Raw genomic sequence first — 22086 nt, forward strand, 5'->3', positions numbered from 1 at the left:
ACTCACTACTCTGCACTCACTACTCACTACTCTGCACTCACTACTCTGCACTCACTACTCACTACTCTGCACTCACTACTCTGCACTCACTACTCACTACTCACTACTCTGCACTCACTACTCACTACTCTGCACTCACTACTCTGCACTCACTACTCACTACTCTGCACTCACTACTCTGCACTCACTACTCTGCACTCACTACTCACTACTCACTACTCTGCACTCTCTACTCTGCACTCACTACTCACTACTCACTACTCTGCACTCACTACTCTGCACTCACTACTCTGCACTCATTACTCACTACTCTGCACTCACTACTCACTACTCTGCACTCACTACTCACTACTCTGCACTCACTACTCTGCACTCACTACTCACTACTCTGCACTCACTTCTCACTACTCTGCACTCACTACTCTGCACTCACTACTCACTACTCTGCACTCACTACTCTGCACTCACTACTCTGCACTCACTACTCTGCACTCACTACTCTGCGCACTCACTCCTCTGCACACTCACTCTGCACACTCACTCTGCACACACTACTCTGCACTCACTACTCTGCACTCACTACACTCACTACACTGCACTCACTACTCTGCGCACTCACTACTCTGCACTCACTCATCTGCACTCACTACTCTGCACACTCACTCTGCACTCACTACTCTGCACTCACTACTCTGCACTCACTACTCTGCACTCTCTCTGCACACTCTCTCTGCACACTCTACTCTGCACTCACTACTCTGCACTCACTACTCTGCACTCACTACTCTGCACTCACTACTCTGCACTCTGCACACTCACTCTGCACTGTGCACGCCGCTGATATCATGGAATCTTCCACCACACTTTCTAAAACTCTATAGTCCGAAGCATAATAGGCACAGAACCAAAAGAAGGGTAGACATTGCTTAAAATAATCTTATTGTATTTATGAGAAGCAAAAGCGAGACTGTGAAATGTGCTGAATATCAGTTTGTTACGAATCAACAGAGTGAAGTTAGAGAACCAAGAAATAGTAATTTAGAATCCGGGTTAGAAGGAGTAGTAATCACAAGCTGAGGATCAACGGGCGCGAAACAGCGTGGTGGGCGCGCAGGAGACGCAGCGTGAGCGTGCACATCAGCTGAAGATCGCCGGAGAAGACACCGAGCCTGCCTGCTGCCGTGACTGACCCGCTGCAGAGGGAAAGAGCCCGGTGAGTGGGGGTAGAGGGGGGGGGGGGGCGGCAGAGAGGGAGTGGACAGAGAGGGAGGTGTGTGTGTGTGTGTGTGTGTGTGTGTGTGTGTGTGTGTGTGTGTGCGCACGTGTGTGCGCGTGTGTGCGTGTGTCTGTCTGTGTCTGTCTGGTGTGTGCCTGCCTGCCTGCCTTTGTGTGTGCGCGTCCACAGACCCTGGTCGGCTCGTGCACCGCTCTGTACTCCCTTGCGAGCTTACATGGCGACAATAGTTCTCGTTGCCGAGACCTAAAAATGAATACAAGTTAATCATTGGGAGATGCACTATAGTACATTATGAAGCTGTCCCTTGGTTAATGCGCTGCAGTGGTCTGTGTATGTGTCAATACCAAGGGAGCCGTAGAATGTAACCATGGTTGATGCAGTGGAAAATACTGACTTGTGTATTGTTAGAGTTGCGAGGTCCTAGTCTGTAGCATACAGTTTTGTGAATATATAAGCCATTATTTTAAACTTACATTAGACACAGTAGAAGATAAGCTGCTACGAAATGTGCAGGGCTTCTAAAATATAGATTTTAGTAATACCCACACTGTACATAGTGCACTGTTTTAGATAGAGCCTGGGCAGCGCATGGGCTCTCTCTCGAAATGCTGTATTTAGTTAGGGTACTTACAGCCCGCCTCTAGATTCTGATTGGCTTTTGTCAATGTCCTTTAAAAAACTAAGCTTCTAATTGGATAATGGTTCCTGCTTGTCCCCCCCTTTTTTTTACATTGACACCGAGGACTTCCCGCGTGACACCCAATTCACAGCTGCCCCGCTTCTGTATAATCAAGCTGTTCGGCCCTCGCTGCTCGTGTTTACTTTGACAGTGCTTGTTTTTAGCCTTTGTTCAGCCCTCTCTGTGTTTACTTTGACAGTGCTTGTTTTCAATATTTTTACGCTTAGGGTAGCGCTGCCAGCAGATTCACATCTCCTATTTGTCACAGCGCTTAGAGACCCAGGGTAGAGTCTACTTTGATCGTGATTGGTCGTACATTACTTCAACTCTAAATACTTGCCAAGGACATAGCATGTAAGTGGGCGCTTGACTTATAGAAATATAGCGACGTTTCAGTGGACAACTGCAAAAAAATATCAATACTTCCCCGGTAACAATGAAAAAAAACACATCTTTAAATCAACAGTGATACAAAACAAAAGAAAAAAATCTCATGGCAGACCCAGAGTTAAAATAAAGAAGAATGAAAAGTGCCCTATTAACCTACTGCTGCTGTCATGTTGGTACATTCGACCCTTTTCCCTGAAGCTTTCCAGATGCGGTATTCAGTGAGCAAGGATCTCAGGGGCAGCTCCTCCGTTTGACTGGAGGAGCGTCGCCCCACCAAAAAAAGCCCCATGCCAGAGCTGAAAAATAAAATGGTAATAATTGCCATTTTATTTTTCAGCAACCGACCCATTCCGATACTGAGTGATAAGACTGAGCAGGGCCAGTACTGCCGAGTGGCAGCAGGGAGCTGTGGGCTTTAAAACGGATATATGTCTCTTTGGCTGGCCGTCTTGCGACGGACAGCCAGACATGCACATTGTAAACTTCTCTAACCTAGCTATGTTAGATAGCTGGGTTAGAGAAAGCCCAGATCTCCAGTGCTCTTGAGAGCGCTGAGTGAGGCTGCTCCCTCCAATCATGCCTCTTCTCTCATGCTGGTGGGAGCAGCACCAGGATCGGTTAGGTTAGATGGCTGGATCCTGCCTTGTAGCCTGCCTTCAGAGAAGACCGAAAGAGGAGGAAGTTGCATCGTGAAGGAAAGTATATATTTTTTTTGTGTACTCTCGCCCTATCATCCTCAATACGTGCCAGCCACCATTGAACGTTCCCTCATGTCTTTTCCACAAACACCAGAGAAAGTAAAATGTCCAAAGCAAATGTGAAAATGTCGACACCTTGTAAATGGGCAAGCCCCTGTAGGCATCTGGGAAAGTTAAACGTGTGAATATATGGACGAATTCAGGGGCCGCTCTATATTAGAGCAAATGCGTGCGGTGGTACAGTAAAATTACAAGCTGCAGTGGCGGCAAATGTCAAATTCGAAGCAAATAAGAGTTTTATTACAACTGCTCCCTCAGCCGCCAAAGAAAAATACTACAGTAACCATGGATGGTGAAAGCCAGTGAAAAGTAAGCAAGCCATTTGACAAACAATATTATTGTGAGCTTTAAATTTGGTTATTGCTTCTTGTACAAATAGTTTCTGGCCCTGGCTAATCCCTTGTTTTTATCATAGGTTGTACTGTGTTCATTTCCATAGGAACATGCATGTTGAAATGTTTGAGCGTTATTTTTAAATCTCCAGTCATGGCTGTTATTTTTTAAAGAAACCTACTTTTCCCCTGAATTGTTTGAGGTATTACCACAATGTCTAGATAATTACTCCTGTTCATAGATTCTGCTACTCAGGCCCTCGTTACGAGAGGCCAATAAACCTGTTACCTGCTCCATCAGAAGTTGAGCTAGGCTCAGTTACCCTGGATTGCTCACGTTTCCTCTGGAGAGGTCAGCTTCATAAAACAACTGAAACCTCCTAGATGTAACTGCGAGAGAGAATACGGCGGCGAGGTGGGAGAAGGATCTCCCGCCGGTGGTTGTTCTTCGGATGCGCGGGACGGTGACGAGTGAGAGGTCGGCGGAGTGTAGCTGGCGGTTGGGGATGTAGAAGGAGAGCCATCTGTTGAGGTAGGCTGGTCTGGTCTTGTGGATTTCCTTATGTGCATGGATGAGGAGCTTGAAGGATATCCTCTTGCTGACGGGAGCCAGTGCAGGTCCCTCAGGTGGGGGGTGATGTGGCCGTGGCGTGGTACATCAAGGATCAGTCGTGCTGAGGCGTTTTGGATGTGTTGTTTTTGCAGTAGTTGTTTGATGAGCTTGGTCCGGGCTCCTGCATAGAGGGCGTTTCTATAGTCGAGTCTGCTGCTGACGAGGGCCTGGGTGACTGTCTTTCTTGTATCTGTCGCGATCCATCTGTAGATCTTGCGGAGCATGCAGAGGGTGTTGAAGCAGGAGGAGGAGACGACGTTGACCTGCTTGGTCATTGAGAGCGTTGAGTCAAGGATGATTCCCAGGTTGTGTGCATGGTCGGTGTGTGTCGGGGCTGCTCCCAGTGCTGTCGGCCACCAGGAGTCATCCCAGGCTGAAGGTTTGGAGCCGAGGATGAGAACCTCCTTCTTGTCCGAGTTCAGCTTCAGACGGTTGGTCTTCATCCAGTCGGCGACGGTCTTCATTCCTTCGTGGAGGTTGGCTTTGGCGGTGATGGGGTCCTTGGTGAGGGAGAGGATCAGTTGAGTGTCGTCGGCGTAGGAGATTATGTTGAGGTCGTGCTGTCGGGCGACATGTGCAAGCGGGGCCATGTAAATGTTGAACCGTGTCGGGCTCAGGGAGGATCCCTGGGATATGCAGCAGATGATCTCGGAGGCTTTGGACTGGAATGGGAGGAGGCGGACGCTCTGGGTTCTGCCGGTGAGGAAGGAGGTGGTCCATTCCAGAGCCGTGTCTCGGATCCCAGCGGCGTGGAGGCGTGCGCATAGTGTGCGGTGGCAGACGATGTTGAAGGCGGCGGAGAGGTCTAGGAGGATGAGTGCTGCAGTCACGCCGTTGTCCAGCAGGGTCCTGATGTCGTCAGTGGCGGCGATGAGGGCGGGCCCGGTGCTGTGGTTACTGCGGGCCCTGACTGGGAAGGGTCCAGGATTCTGTTTTCTTCAAGGTATCGGGTTAGCTGTCTGTTGACGGTTTTCTCGATGACCTTCGCCGGGAAGGAGAGCAGAGAGATGAGCCGAAGTTCTTGAGGTCTCTTGGGTCAGCCTTGGGTTTTTCAGTAGGGCGTTGATCTCGGCGTGTTTCCAGCTCTCTGGGAAGGTCGCATTCTCGAGGGAGAGATTGATGACGTTGCGCAGGTGGGGTGCGATGGAGCTGCTTGCTTTGTTGAAGACGTGGTGCAGGAAGGGATCTGACGGAGAGCCGGAGTGGATCATGCTCATGGTCTTGATGGTGTCATCGATGCTCACGCTGGCCCAGGCTAGCAGGGTGTCGTGGTCGATGGTGTGCGGAGGGTCTGTTGTGTTGCTGTCTGTTGGGTCTGTCTGGGTGTTGAAGCTGTCGTGGATGTCTGCTATCTTGCGGTTGAAGAAGGTGGCGAGTGAGTGGCACAGGGCTTGTGACGGCGGGATGTCGTTGGTGTTGGAGCTGGCTTTGGAAAGTTCCTTCATGGAGCGAAGGAAGCTCTGGAGGAACTTAGGGAGTAGAAGAGGCAATGGCCTGTCATATGGCAATTGTGATTGTCACAATAGTCTGGAAATCCTGGAGGAAGAGATGAACTTATGCCACTATAAATGGTTAACATGTGATACAGGCTACTTCTTAGCCAAATCTCTCTTTATATTATCTTACGGCTATTTTCTGTCTTTTCTTTTCTTTTTTTTTTTTACCTTGTGTGTTATTAGGAAGGTCTCACTGATCATGGTGCTTCATCACATACAGACCCTTGGTCTGGAAGCTTCCATGGAGGGAGAGGGTTCGGGGGGCAAAAAGGCAGGCCGGGGCTGAGAGTCGGGGGGGAGGGGGGGGGGGGGTTGGCAAAGTTGGGTGGGTGGGTGTGGCTGCAGAATAAAAAGGAAAAAAGTCAGGAGTAGGTAGCAAAAAGGGAAACATTTGAGTAGGAAATCTTAGTACAATATGGTTCAAATGGATAGGCTCTGCGGATAAATATGGATAAACTTAAGATCTGCTCAGTCAGCGTGGGGGGGCTAAACGATAAAAATAAGAGATATAAAGTGTATGAAATACTAAAGTCTATTAGCCCTGATTCAATTTGTTCACAGGAAACGCATATCCCATAGTGCAATAAGGATGCTCTCCATATGAGGGGCTATGATCTGGCTGTTTGCTCCACTCAGACTTCCATGATCACAAGGGTAGCTATATACATTAAGCACAGTGAAGCATTTGCTGGCCGATAAATGGGGACCTTGGGCAGTAATCACATTAAATACAGGGTTGACGATAGGGACCGTTTTTGGGTCAAACAAGGATGATCCTAAAATTTGGGAAGAACTGGAAATAAAGCTTGCCTCCTGGTCGGAAACCCTGCTAATCCTTGGCGACCTAAATATACATTTAGAAAATACTAAGGATCAAATTAAAAAATACAGTGGGAGGAAACCCCAAGTATTTAGGGCAATGGCCACCTTTGAAGACAGCCCTGGGCTGGCAGGCGTTTGGGCTGTAAAAAATGCGAATTATTCTGGGTTCACCTACTTTTCTCACCCCCATAGAAAATATTTTTGTTTGGATTACTTTCTTACCTCAAATAAAATACTGAATGAGGTTGAGATTAAGAAACTTCCGAAACTTTTTTTGGACCACAACCTTTATAGGGCAGGGGGGAGGTGCGGGGACAGGAAGCAGAGTAGCTGGTCATTTGACAGGAAACTGCTAGCAAATTATGAGTTCCTTACACACATTAAACACTGGACCACAGAATTCTTAGATATGAACCGATATAGAGCCTCAATCAGAATAGTGTGGGATACCCTTAAAGCTGGTCTGAGAGGGGATGCCATTAGCTAAGTGGGACTGCGTCGGAAACACCGGAAGAGCAAGGTCACCTCGCTAATAGGAAGACTGGCCAAACTAGAGGTAGCTCATGTGAATTTGATCAGCAAGGGGGAACAGGATGAGACAAGAAAGGAACATATATGGCGAAACTAGCTATAACAAAAGCAGAGAATCAATAGTTATTTTCTCGGAAAAGTGGCACAAACCTATCAAGTACACAAGGGTGAGATGTATGAGTATGGAGAGTTAGCAGGAAGATTACTAGCAATGTGCACAAGACAGAAAACTGCTAGAAATAACAATGCCATAATTAAGAACAGCAATGGACAGTATGAGATGAGCCCTGCGAAGATTATTGGTGTCTTTGAGCAGTTTTATAGGCAGCTATACCAAGCTGACTCTCCTGGAGCGAACTCAACTACCGATGGCGATAGCCGGCCGGTGCTCTGAAAAATAAACTTAACAACATATCTGGAGTTGGAAGAATAGTTTGTACTGGAAGAGATTCTGAGGCAATAGGCTCTCTCCCTTCAGGGAAAGCAGCCGGTCTGCATAAAATCCCTCTGGAACTTTATAAAACACTAGTACATGAGATTGCCCCGGTTATGCATGACCTGTTTATAGATGTGCAATATAGCGGGATCCCGCCCTAATCATGGCAGGGAACGAACGTAGTGATATTTGTCAAAAAGGGCAAACCACCGGAACTGCCAGCCTCTCATCGCCCCATTTCGCTGATGTACTCTGTTGCCAAAACCTGCTAAGAAATCATAGCTAATAGGCTACAGAGAATCATAGCGACATCTGTATCACTGTGGCAAAATGGCTTTTCACCGGGCAGAAGGACCACAGACCACATCACGCGGGCTATCTCAATGTTAGACATAGCAGAGGCAGAAGGTAATGAAGTGGCTGTGGTCCTCCTGGGCGCTGAGAAAGCCTTTGATCAGGTATTGTGGCAGTACCTCTGGGGAGCTCTATCAGAGAGGGGGCTGGGTCCACGCCTATTGACTGCTATCCTGGCCATGTATTACAAACCGTACCCAAAACATCAGGTGATGGGTAGCACATCGGGAAGAATCGAGATAGCCAGAGGGACAAGACAGGGATGCTCCTGCTCCCCAATCCTAATTGCCATATACTAAGACCCCTTTATCAACCAGATTATACAAAACTCTGCAATTAAACCTGTAACTAGCAAAGGGTATAACACAAAGATTCTAGCATATGCAGCTGTTATTGCAGTAATCATCACAGAACCGGATGAAGCAATTAGAGAAGTTGAAAATATGGCCGAGGAATGTGGAAAGAAATTTGGGTATGTCTTTAATAGGGGAAGACACAAATAATCTGCTCTCCCCAATGCCATATCCAAGACTTCCGCAAAGTAGATTCGGCCACATATCTAGGGGTTAATATAACATCTAACATGGATGCATTGTGGGCAATTAACCTTGACCCAGCTCTAGATAAAATAAACTTGGAACTCAGATGTTTGGATAAGCTACAGCTAACAATAATAGGAAGATCTGACGTATTAAAAATGAAAAGTTTTCCCAAATTATTGTATTTATTCTGCTCAATCCCCCTTGAACGTGCAGACGCAACTAAAAACGAAATGAACACTATGTTCTCTAACTTTATTTGGAGCTACCAGAAAACACGACGTGCACTGAAAACTATGACTCTTCTCCGTGACCAAGGTGGGTGGGGAGTTCCCAATCTGCTATTTTATTACTGGTCCGCCACACTACTACAGATGGGTACTCTCCTACTACCCGGTGGAATGAGTAATGACGAGCTTGATTTACCCTCAATATGCCACTTATCCATTGGAAAAGAGGCAGAAGGGCTCTTCCTCTGGCAACTTGAAACAAGCTACTATAAGAAGACGCTGTTCAAGTGTGTCAAGGCGGCCTGGAAGATCTGGAAAAAGGTCAGCAGACTGTTGAAGGACCCCAGATATAACAGGTATACGACCATATGGTGATCCTCTCTATTTCCAGCTGCATTATATGATGGAATGGCTATGAACTGGAAGCAGGCTGGAATAGACTGGATTACAAATCTGTATAACCATACTGAGAATATTTCTTTTTCAGGGCTTGTTAAAAGATACAGTGTTAATAGTGGAACACAGTTTAAATATACAGATTCAGAAGTGTCTTAAGCTCCTTCCCAGCGGCTCCCTAAACTTGGCTAAAATCCCAATCTTGAAAATTGCAAGTCCCCAAGAGAGTAGGATTAAAGACTATTATCAAGATCTAATTGAGACCCTCCCTGATGATCTGGAAAGACTGAGGCAAAGTGGGTAGAAAAGCTAGGTGATGGGGATGTTGCCTGGGATATGTCAATCGAACTGGGGAGAAAGATCAGCCTACTTAAAAGCCCAACATTACAAAACTAAATTTAACCTGTACTATACGCCGGCCAAGCTATATAGGTGGGGGAAGAGGGAGAATGATAAGTGCCCTAGATGCCAAACGAGTCCAGCGGACAGCATGCACAAGTTTTATTCCTGCACTAAACTTGTACATCTGAAAGAAGGTATATAGACGTTCTGGCTCTATACAACTAACAAGGCAATTACCATAAGCCCAGCTCTAATACTACTAGGATATGCTTGTCAGGCAACCTTAGATCCATCCCAGCAAGACTTTATATTTATAACAGTAGCTGTGGCTCGGCTGCTGATTGCCACTGCATGGATAGATATGGACCTATCCACACACCAGCTGTGGCTTTACTGTGTACTAAATATTTATGTAAAGGAAACTTCACTATATAAGAGCAAGGGCCGATGGTCCAGGGAGAAGGATAGGAAGATATGGGAACCCCTGATGGTATGGCGCAACAATAGAGGAGCTCTGGGGAAAGCTTAAAGAGTAGCTTGAGTGCTTATTATTGTTATTGATCTTAAAAAAAAGACTCACAATGAAATAATGTATGTATATACTGATATATCTAACTATTTATTTAACTATTTAAATGCGATCCACAATTTGAACTATGTATTGTACTATATTTTATTCATTAATGAAAGTAACTTCCTTTTTGTAACTACTTGGCTTTTCAATTTAAAAAAAAAAGTGATTGGCTTGGACTCCGACCGCATAGGCGTCTATGGGGAGGCTGTTTCCTCCATGCAGGCTGCATGTAGCCTACATGGAGAAAACGGAGCGTGCGTATGACTGGTTTGGTCGGCCCTGGGGCTGTCCAACAGTCAGCACCCACAACAGTGGGCAAGCCACTCCTCCACTCCCCTCCCCTGCCCTGCCCTGCAGCAGGACCGCCCACCCGCCCGCCCCCATCCAATCCCTTCTGCTTTCTCGCAATAACATAAAATGGTATTCATAATACCAGTTTATATTTCTGCGTCTCGCTCTGCGAGAAAGTAGGGGGACAACGCTCCTCCGCCCACATGGAGGAGCCACCCCTGTTGGCAGCACGCACCTCACCACCACTCACATGCTTCAATGTGGAGAGCGATGCCTTCGGCTCTGGGTACCTACCTGACCAAAGAAACGGCCTCAGTTTCCACGAGCACACTCAGGTGCAGACGGGTCCAGATGCATGAGCTCATGTCACCGGAGACCAGGATGCTAATCCCACGTTGTACTGTGGACGGTTGGACAATGGGGCCAGGTTTCCAAGGTCCCTCGATGTCCCAGCAATCCTTCCCAGTATCCAGCGCTGGGAAGGGCTCTGTCCAGTGATCAGATCAGTTTGATCTGACAACTCTGGCACCTCCTCACACGCTGACAGTTAGGGGTGTATGAGGCGGGTGTGTTAGCGTCAGACGCACAAGAGAGCTTGCGCGTCTGTGGTAAAGCTAAACACAGAGCAAAATGATTTTCCACTAAAGAGAGATGAAGTAGCCATGACAAACTTGCATTGGGTAATACTTACCTGACATTAAGTAACCTGAGTCTACATAACTAATAATGTTCGCTGAAATCATGAGTCACTAGCAAGCAGTCATGAACTACTGTGCAATTATTTTCATTTCCGAGTTAATTCACTTGAGTGCAATTTTCTGATTCAATACTTTATGATTTTTCCAGTTAAGCAGTAATCCCCATTCTTACAATTTGTGTTATACTTTAAGGTTTGCTTGAACTGCTCTTCTGACTTTCAGGGACACTTTGGCTCTTGACCTTTTCAAGTATTCTCCTTTATGGTACTAAATCCTTCCTTATGACAAACGTATTATGATATTTAATTGCAGATAATTTAATATCGACCTTTTTTGGATGCACATATGTAGTTTACTTTTTGTTCTATGTCCTACAATTCAAGATTTAAAAGTTAAGAATACTTTTTTGTTATTTGTTTTTTAGTAATGCAATATGGAAAAGGCAAGTCATGTTATTATAGGTTCCTGACAAAAGGACAACAGTGGATATGGCTTCAGACTCATTACTATATCACTTACCATCAGTGGAATTCCAGGCCCGAGTTTATTGTCTGTACACATACAGTTGTAAGGTAACCTTTGTGTTGATTTGTGACTTACGTTAAACTAAATGGCTTTATTTGTACAGTAGATCATTGTGTTGGTACAAAGTTCCCCAGTGGAGCGATAAAACGTATGCGTGTACTAAGGGGGAGAACCAAGGCAGGGGACAAGATGTTCCCTTATTGGAACTAGAAGACCTCACACACGCAGACAGTTAGGTGTCATGCTTCATCATTGGTCTCCTGCTCCTCGTCAAACTGGCGCTGCAATGTCCGACGGGCGCCACAAGGGCGCTCTTTGTTGGAGTTCTTTTGTTCCAGCCAATGGTTGAGTGCGTGTGAGGGGTCTGGTTAAGGTGTAGTCGTGACAGGGTGGTGATATTAAAAGAAGGTGAGTCAGTCTACAAGGCTATTTATTCGCGTGGCTGACTCCCTTAGTTAAAAGGGTGAGAGGGGAGGTAGGGACTGTAAGGGGTACAGCTGACTAACTCAACCCTCTAGGTAGGTCGACATGTTTCTTGCCAAATGGCAATTCTTCAGGACCTCAAGTGCTCAGTACTACACAGTGAACATAAAAAGAGAAACATACAACCTCACTCGGTCAGTAAGATGGCAGGCCTAATGGTACTGCTCTAATGGGGAGACCTAGAAGAAAAGTGTGGAAATAAGCCAGGCAATTTAAACATTGGCGGTATTCCATCAACACTAGAACTTCCCAGTTTTATCACAGTTCTCCTTGGTACACACATGCGAACATAATGAAAATTAAAATTAAAATCAAGAGATCTAGAAGTTCATTAGATTAGCACCTCGAAGTAAGATATCTATGGCCATATCTAAATAGTCTAGAAATGTGAAGATGCTCCAAATTGTAGGCAAAATGATGTCATAAGGCTGAAATTACAGGAGCTAATCCTTACCCTAGGAATGTCCCTACTGGGCCCCGCAGTCTGTTCCCGTGGGGCTGCTCAATAGGGTAAGGTACTTGTAATAGAAAGAGACACACGTGTACAACATATACTGAGTATCAGTTTCAACTTCAGAAGGAGAGGGGTGTGAGAAATGCACACTGTTTTGATGACTAATCATCGGGTGGTAGGAACGAAATATCTCGGGAGGGAGATATGGAATAGTTCGCTGTAGTATCCTCCACCATTTCCGAAATTAAAACAAGTAAACCGGATCCCTCCAGGGCACTCCCAGAGGTACGGCATGTATGGCAGAACCCGTTGAGACGACGGGCGGACCCCCGGGTGCACGAAAAGAGGCCTGCCCTGCGAGGAACAGACGGTGTAGACACCACCCAGATTCAGGTAGCAGAAGGAGCCGTGATGCGGCACCGTTTTCCCCACATCGAGCCCTCGTGTGGCCCGCCCCCCGTTCAAAAACGGCGAGCCATATCCACAAACCGCCTCACCAGGAGTAAGTGCCCACAAGGGTATGTGGATCACTCGGGAAGGCACTCTAGTATAATGGCAGGATACAAACAGCGAGGTAAGAAGGGCACCTGCAGCTCAACAGGGATATTGCCGTTCACGTACAAACATACCGCTTACCTGTAGTAAGAGCAGCCAAGGTCCGTAACCTACCCCCACGGAGAGCGCTCCAACGGTAGCGCGGAACAGCTGGTACCGGAGTATCGGAACAGCCGGGACTAAATAGTGTCCCGTACTTCCGCCAAACGGACTCTGCCGGTGGGCGTGGCTCCCGGCGTACCCGTCTGCGCATGCGTGGGCTTAGCGTTTGCGTGTCGTGACTGACTGCTAATACCCGATGCTGAGAACGTGGCGGCCATCTTTGAAGGGGTTAAAGGAGAGGGAACCCAAGTGCCCACAAGATAGTTAGTCCCGTGGTTACACCCAAAAACTGGTTGTTACAACGTGGTTGCGGTCGTGAGGATATATCACGCCTAATCGTTGTAACGTGGTGTAGAAAAATGTCCAAGTGAGACAATTGAATGTGTACTCGGGGACGGTGGAAACACAAACATACAATGGTTGTGAGTTAAGTGGATTGGGATCCCACATGGCAAGGTGCTATTCATGTGTGGGGAGGCTGAGTTGGACATCATCAGGTAGGGGCAAGGGGGAGGGCTGGGTTGATACGCTGCATCATGTGTGACAGTGAGTGGTTATTTTTTCATATACATGAGGATCATCTTGATAGTGATGCCCAACGGACGGAGTCATTCAAGCCCATTGTGTCTAATTGAAGACGATGTATTCATCGCTGTTCAATCCTGAACAGTGCTTGTTGCGTGATGGATGAATGAGACTCCAGTACTAACCATCTGATGCTATCTGCCTGGTGGCCATGTTGGACATAGTGTTCATAGAGTCTAGTATGGGTTTTAGAGCACCGAATATTGCTTTTATGCTCCATGATTCGCAGCTTAACCTGCCTCATTGTCATGCCAATGTAGTTTTTTCCGCAGGGGCAGATCAGTAAGTAGATACATCTGGAGCTATTGCAATTTGTGTGTTTATTCATGTGCCATGTAAAGGTATCCGATAGTTTGATATCTTTACATTGTATTGTCTGTGGACAAACAACACAACCACCACACTGATAGTGACCAACTATTGGTGGAAGCCTCCACAAGGTACTTTGGCCAGTGCCTGTTGGTTTTTTGGGGCGTGTGTGGATCAGGGCATCTTTAAGATTGGACGTACGTTTAAAGGCAAGACGGGGACGTGGTATATCAAGGCCCCCCGTGTTAAGTAAACCCCAGTGTTTGTTCACAGTTTTTTTCAAAAACGCTGAGTTTCTTGTAAAACAAGTTACACAAGTAATCAGGTTGTCAGGTTCTTTTTGACTTGTCTCCAACAGGGCACCTCTAGGTCTCTTTTGCGTGAATTGTGAATTAATCTGGTGGGATACCCTCTATCTAGTAGTTTGTGTTGGAGTAGAGCAGACTCTTTTTTGTAGTCGGAACTGGCAGTACAGTTTCTGCGGATCCTCAGGAACTGACCAAAGGGCAGATTTTCCTGTAAGGCTCTGGGATGATTACTGTTGAAGAGGAGCAGGCTATTCTTGTCCGTCTCCTTGCGATAGAGAGAGGTGCTTAACCCTTCTTGGTCCATGCAGATGGTTAAATCCAAGAATGGTATCATGGTATCTGAAATCGTGCCTGTAAACCTGATGAAAGGGTTCTGATGGTTGATCCAAGCGCAGAAGGAGTCGCAGCTCTCCCGGTCCCCTCGCCAGAGGACCAGTATATCATCGATATACCTGCGCCAGAGTGTGATATTCTGGAGAAAGGGATTCTGCGCTGAGTGGATATAGTGGTCTTCAAAGGTGGCCATATAGATACAGGCTAGGCTCGGGGCAAATGTAGAACCCATAGAGGTCCCCTGTGTTTAACCCCTTCAAAGATGGCCGCCACGTTCTCAGCATCGGGTATTAGCAGTCAGTCACGACACGCAAACGCTAAGCCCACGCATGCGCAGACGGGTACGCCGGGAGCCACGCCCACCGACAGAGTCCGTTTGGCGGAAGTACGGGACACTATTTAGTCCCGGGTGTTTTGATACTCCGGTACCAGCTGTTCCGCGCTACCGTTGGAGCGCTCTCCGTGGGGGTAGGTTACGGACCTTGGCTGCTCTTACTACAGGTAAGCGGTATGTTTGTACGTGAACGGCAATATCCCTGTTGAGCTGCCGGTGCCCTTCTAACCTCGCTGTTTGTATCCTGCCATTATACTAGAGTGCCTTCCCGAGCGATCCACACACCCTTGTGGGCACTTACTCCTGGTGAGGCGGTTTGTGGATATGGCTTGCCGTTTTTGAACGGGGGCGGGCCACACGGGGGCTCGATGTGGGGAAAACGGTGCTGCATCACGGCTCCTTCTGCTACCTGAATCTGGGTGGTGTCTACACCGTCTGTTCTTCGCAGGGAAGGCCTCTTTTCGTGTACCCGGGGGTCCGCCCGTCGTCTCAACGGGTTCTGCCATACATGCCGTACCTCTGGGAGTGCCCTGGAGGGATCCGGTTTACTCGTTTTAATCTCGGAAATGGTGGAGGATACTACAGCGAACTATTCCATATCTCCCTCCCGAGATATTTCGTTCCTACCACCCGATGATTAGTCATCAAAACAGTTTGCATTTCTCACACCCCTCTCCTTCTGAAGTTGAAACTGATACTCAGTATATGTTGTACACATGTGTCTCTTTCTATTACAGGTACCTTACCCTATTGAGCAGCCCCACGGGAACAGACTGCGGTGCCCAGTAGGGACATTCCTAGGGTAAGGATTAGCTCCTGTAATTTCAGCCTTATGACATCATTTTGCCTACAATTTGGAGCATCTTCACATTTCTAGACTATTTAGATATGGCCATAGATATCTTACTTCGAGTTGCTAATCTAATGAATTTCTAGATCTCTTGATTTTAATTTTAATTTTCATTATAAGGTCCATAGGTCGCACGCTACTCCACCATTCCAGCGGGTATCCCCAAGAGCATCATGGTCAATGCAGTTTTTTCAAAGCGGGTGCGCTTATTCAAAAGTTCTGAAGTGTAATATAAGCCAACTCTGGACACCGGTGTTTCAGGATTATTGTCCTTCATCAGCAGAGTGTAGGGAGATTTACAGGGGTTGCTGTGCAGGCTGCCAAAGTGTTCTCAGGTCTGGTACCTCTCCGGGCGCGTAGGGCGTTACCTGAGCTCGTCAGCTCAAAGGCTCGAGGGAGCCGTATTTAAGTAAAAGGTCCATAGGTCGCACGCTACTCCACCATTCCAGCGGGTATCCCCAAGAGCATCATGGTCAATGCAGTTTTTTCAAAGCGGGTGCGCTTATTCAAAAGTTCCGAAGTGTAATATAAGCCAACTCTGGACGGGGGCGTGGCTTGGCAAGCCACGATGGCGGCTGTGTCCTTCTGAGGCTCCGCGATCGGGCTAGCATCTTGCCCACTTTCTGAGATCGCTGGGAGCCTCAGCCTTCAGAAACTGTTCCACTGAGGCTTACTTGCGGTGGGCGTCCTCCGATTGTGCTGCGGGAGCTGCGGACGAGCATCTGACACCGTCCCGTCCCTCATCGACACCGGGGCCGAGCGCCGAATACCCAAGATGGCGGGCGCGGCTCCTTCTACCTGCGGTGGGCGCCTCTGAGTGCCTATCCCCGAGGCAACGGCCCTTGGCGGAGAAGACGACTAGCGGCCCCGGAACCCCAGCGGAGAGCAGGGTGACCGACCCACGGGCTCTTGAGCCGAGCCGGGCTATCTACTGCGGTGACAGTCCGGTACGCAAGATGGCGGCCGCCATCCCGGCGATCCACAACTTCGGCGCTCCTGCGCGACCGGGAGCCTAACCCCAGCACTGGTCAGCCCACTACCACGGACTAAGGGACGCCAGTGAGGGTGCCGCCTACGTGACGCTGGGTCCTCCGGACGGCCTTGATCCCACCTGGAGGGGGTGAGTGCCGACCCCTCCCCCTCCCTCCTCCCGTGAATCTCAGTGACCCGGCGGCCTCCTATCCCCTCTGGGGCCAGCCGAGGGGTCGCGGACGGCGTCGGCCCTTGGACAAGGGGGGGAGGGAGCCAGAACGCTCCTTTCACATTGTGAGGCCCGGTGAGCCCGGGTGCCTGGCCCTAAGATGGCGCCCGCGGGGACCGAGGCGCCGTGATTGACGTGGGCTCCACTCCGCTGAAACGGTGCTCCACTGACCCCGAGGCGACAGCACACCACACCGGGGCAGCTCATCAAACCCCCCCCCCCTCCCCGGGCCAGCTCCTCGGCCCCCGGGGTCACCTGAGGGGGTGGGGACCGACCTCACTGACAAGCACCCCTCCGGAGAAGCCTGGACTGCAGGAACAGTGCCCTTCTGACGCCTGGGCTGTCACCCCCCTTGATGCCGCAAGTTACTCTGCTCCCCCGGAAAGTAGGTGGACAGTGACCACCCCGTGGCCAAGAGAGACTAGGAGCCCGACCTGCACCGAGCTGTTGCCTGCCCGGATACACAAAAGAGAGGTGGCTTACTGATTGCGGGGTGCACGGAGGGCCGGGCCCTCCCCATCTCTGACTGCACTCATGGGGAAAACGAGGCCCACGCAGACGACGACTGTCCCCGAGACGGCCCCCGAGAGGATGCCACAAACTAGAACATGGACGCAAGCCAATGCGTCGCAAACCGACCCCACACTGTCGGCAAAATTGGACCAGGTGTTGGCGGCAATCGAATTGTCCCGCCTCTCAATGGAGGAGAGATTGGGCGTCCTGACAACGGACATCAGTTTGCTTCGCGACGACCACCGCAAACTAGCGGACAGAGTGAAAGACGGCGAACGGATTGTGACCGAGCTGCAACCTGCGGTGAAAACACAGGAGGCGGAACTGAAGGAGGTCCTGCACCGCGTGGCGGCCCTCGAGGAACGCACAGTGGACCTGGAAGGGCGCTCGAGACGCTGTAACATCCGCGTCCTGGGCTTGCCGGAGGGAATTGAGAACTCGGACCCTCTAACATACATGGAGCTCTGGACCAAATCTTTTACACCGGAGGCGGAAAGGTCGGCATATTTTTCCATTGAAAGAGCTCATAGGGTCCCGGCCCGGGCGCCCAAGCCGGGCCTCCCTCCGCGACCCATGTTGGCTAAATTCTTGCACTTCCGAGACCGCGATGCGGTGCTTCGTGCGGCCCGGACGGCGGGCCCCCTACAAGTGGAAGACCAGCACGTTATGGTGTTCCCGGACTATGCCGGAGAGATCCAACACCAGCGATCCACCTACCTGGACGTCAAGAGGCGCCTCCGCGCAAATGATCTTCAATATTCCCTACTGTTCCCGGCCCGCCTGAAAGTACTGCACAAGGGGAAAGCCCTCTTTTTCAACACGGCGGAGGAGGCACAGGATTGGACTGAGTTTCACTGCCCGATAATCCCTAATCCTGGACCCCAGAGAGCACGCAACAACGACTTCAGATGCCACAGACGTCGAGGTGCGAGCCGTACTCGATCAGGCCGCCCCAAAAGCCCATCATCCCCCACGGGCTCACCCGACCTCACGCAAATCATGCAGGAGCGACGAGAAGCCTTACGAGCGGTGACCGGATTGCACACGTCACCCATAGCGTCGGATTTGGAAGGTCGACCGCACCTGTTCACCCCTGAGAAGGACCGGGACAGTGACGGAACAATGTCGGGGATTGGGCCAATCTCCTCCCCCCTTGTTACGATGCATGCCTTGGACGCTACCCTGGCCAACCAACCTGGCACCTCTTCATGATGAAAGAACTTTTCACTGTTATATCCATTTTATGGTGGCCTACTGTCTTGCGCGACGTCTAGGAACCTAGACTGCTTTGTCTAATAATTGTGAGCGCTTGCGAGCGATAGACGCTTATCCTGCCAGAGCCCGATCCGCGCACAGGCCCAGCAGCGACACACGCTGCCACCCCCGCAGATATCCGTTGTATTTCTCCCCTAGTGGGACACTAGTTTGGATATGCCACCTCCGGTGAGATATCCTCAGTATTGGGACTGTTTCCCACCCAAAGTTCTATTTGTTGTTAATTCCCTAAGTCCCTCCCCCATGATTGTGGAAGCTTGGCGCACTAGAAGTACACGTGACACATACACACTGGCGGCCGTCGGGGGCTACAGGGGGGTCCCTCTCCCACTTACGACACTGTACGAATGGCAGACACACGCTCGGACATTAATGTCCTTACACTGAACGTGCGAGGCCTCCACACGCCCAGCAAACGCTACTCTGTTTACTCATACATTAGGCGTATGTCAGCCAGTATTGCGTTCCTGCAAGAGACGCACATGAACACTACCGAACTCTCTTGCTTGCAGGTCAAATGGCGAGGGACCTTCTGTGCCACTCACTACTCAGCGTTTGCGCGCGGCGCGTTAATTTGGGTCAGGCCAGGTACTCCCTTCCGAGAGCTCCGACGAGTGATAGATAGAGAGGGCAGATATGCGCTTCTAGAGGGAATACTTGATGGACAGGGTGTACTCCTTGGTAGTATTTACGCCCCCAATACGGATCAGGATAAATTCTGGGACCACCTCACGGGCGTCTTGGCCCAGTTCACTACAGTTCCGTGGATATTGGGAGGTGACTTCAATTGCACGCTGGACCCCACCCTAGACCGCTCACATCCTCCCCCCGCACACTCCCCGGCTCCCCGACAGGCAGAACTCTTCAGGGAATGGACCACGCACTGGGCAATCACTGACGCATGGCGACACCTACACCCACTGGCACGCATTTACTCCTTCCACTCGATTCCACATAACCTCAGGGTCCGCCTGGACCGTTTCCTCTGCTCTGCACCAATCCTCCCTAAGATTGCTTCCACAGATTACCTGGGTCGGATCCTCTCGGATCATGACGCTCACATCATTCGTCTAACCTGGCGCCCCCCGCACCCACCTGTCCCCGCCTGGCGCCTCCCTAGAGACTGCCTCGCAGATCCGGTATTCAGAGACACACACGAAACCAGTATCCGCGACTACTTTACGCACAACACAAACACGGCATCGTCGGTACTGGTGGAATGGGACGCGTTTAAGGTGGTGGCACGGGGAGAATGCATCAAGCAGGTGGTGGGAGTCCGCCGCACCCTGGAACGGACGCTCCAAGCCTCAGAACAATCTCTGGCCGCACTCACTAAACGGCCAGATGACTCGGAGGAGCACGCCGTGCTCACGGCCAAGGCTAAGACGGAGTATCAGACTGCCTGCGCTGACCTCCGCAGATACAATTTTAGGGCTTACGCCTCTAGGGTACATAAGGACAGAGACAAAACTGGAGCGCTACTAGCCTGGATGGCGAGGCAGGATACCGAAATCAAGCCGATCACGGATATTGTCGATCCAGACGGTGTACTAGTGCGCTCGCAGGCCGAGATCCTCATAGCATTCCAGCGACACTATACGCAAGTGTACGGGACTCCGGCCCAATACTCCCCATACTCTGTGGATCGTTTTTTGGACCCACTGACGCTGCCCGCAATCTCGGATGTAGACAAACGCGCCCTTGACGCCAGGATAAAACCCCCTGACATCACTCAGGCAATTCGTGCCATGTCCCGGAATAAAGCGCCGGGACTGGACGGCTTCCCGCTGGAATACTACTCGACATTCTCGTCCCTAGTGGTCCCCCATTTATCACGGGTGTTCGAAGCGTCTCTTCAGCTAGGGAGGTTACCCCAGTCACTGCGGGAATCCGTGATTGTCACCTTTCCCAAACCCCACAGAGACCCACTCCACATGGGGTCGTATCGCCCCATCACGCTCCTGTCGGCCGACTGTAAAATCCTGGGGAAAATTCTGGCTGATCGTTATGCGCAGGTCATACGCCCGCTGGTCCACCCCGACCAATGCGGCTTTGTTCCGGGGAGGAACACCTCCCAGAACCTCCGCCGAATCTTCCACGTTCAAGACCAGATACGTGACAGATTTCCCCGCGCCGCCTGCCTCATTATGGACCTGGAGAAGGCGTTTGACACCCTCACCTGGCCCTATCTCTTCTCAGTCTTGCAGCGCCTAAACATCGGCCCGACGCTCATAGCGTACACACGCCTCTTGTATACCGACTTGACCACGCGGATACGTATCGGGAAACGTATATCATCAGCGTTCGCAGTTCGGCGAGGCACAAGACAAGGGTGCCCCCTGTCGCCTCTCTTATTCGCGCTAGCAGTCGAACTGCTGGCGGTTCGGCTCCGTCAGGAAGGTGTGGAATGGGGCATCCCACTTGCGGACAGCACGCATTGCGTATCCATGTATGCGGATGATCTCCTCATATACGTCCGAGACATCGAAACGGACATGACCCCTATAGGGACGACGCTGGCGGACTTCGCAGAGGCCTCGGTACTACAGGTGAACTGGGACAAGTCCACAGTTTACCCCTTACACCCGAACCTGCCCCCCCGGGAAGTAGGGCTCGGAGCGCATACCCTCTCGTGGGCCGCGGAAGCCCCCCGTTACCTTGGTGTCCGCTTGTACCATTCCCCAGCTGACCTTTTCGAGGGGAATCACCGCAGGGCACTTGCCAGTCTGCGCCCGGCGGTCGCTTTTTGGAATAAGCTCCCACTGGCCCCGATAGGAAAGATAGCTCTGGCCAAAATGATAATGCTCCCCTGACTTCTTTACCACTTCACGAATTTGCCGGTAATACCACCCAGATCCTTCTTCCGCGACGTAGACTCCCTCCTAGGGGCCCTTATCTGGGGCGAGGGCCGCCATAGGGTCGCCCTGAAAACCCTCCAACTTCCTACGACGATGGGAGGTCTCGGAGCTCCGTCCTTCGAGTCGTATTTCCTCGCGGCACAACTCCAATGGCTGTCATACTGGACAGCGGACCGTTATCCTCAGGAGACTGTCACCTCGACTGGCAGAATCGCAACCCCGGAACTCACCCGTCTTCTTCTCCCGGGCACCAAGCCACGGCGCACGTACCCCCTCCAGGTGGCGATAGCGCGCCGGTGCATGATGCGGATCCACCGAATGTCCCCTAATAGACCTCCGTGCTGTTACCACTGATAGGCAGCCCCAGGCAAGACTCCTACTTCACGGCTCCACTCTTCACCGAATGGTCGCGCTGTGGCATCACGGATCTAGAATCGCTCTTTGAGGAAGGCCAGTTAAAATCACTTGACCGCCTGACCGCTGAATACGGGCTCCCCCCAGGCCAATTCCTCAGATATCGCCAGCTGGTTGATGGATACCGACCCCATTTTAACCTCCGTACTGGCGAGCCAGACACGCATCCAGTAATACACGCTGTCCTGCGTATGGGGGTGGGACACCACTCAGTCACCTGGCTGTATAAATCCATCCGGGAACTCTCACACGCACCTCTGACGACCTTG

The 22086-nt window shown here is 50.3% G+C and overlaps 1 protein-coding gene across 4 annotated transcripts in view; it reads left to right on the plus strand.

Moving 5' to 3' along the window:
- The window catches only part of CLOCK (clock circadian regulator), a 1757788-nt gene that overhangs the window by 1310860 nt on the left and 424842 nt on the right, over positions 1-22086 (plus strand). For all 4 annotated transcript variants that reach the window (XM_078678181.1, XM_078678183.1, XM_078678184.1 and 1 more), the window contains one exon: positions 11143-11290. In XM_078678181.1, the coding sequence (XP_078534307.1) occupies positions 11143-11290 (148 nt within the window). The remainder of the gene's footprint in view (positions 1-11142; positions 11291-22086) is intronic.

Source organism: Lissotriton helveticus, chromosome 2_2, assembly GCF_964261635.1.
Source record: "Lissotriton helveticus chromosome 2_2, aLisHel1.1, whole genome shotgun sequence".
In the NCBI taxonomy this organism is placed as follows: domain Eukaryota; kingdom Metazoa; phylum Chordata; class Amphibia; order Caudata; family Salamandridae; genus Lissotriton; species Lissotriton helveticus.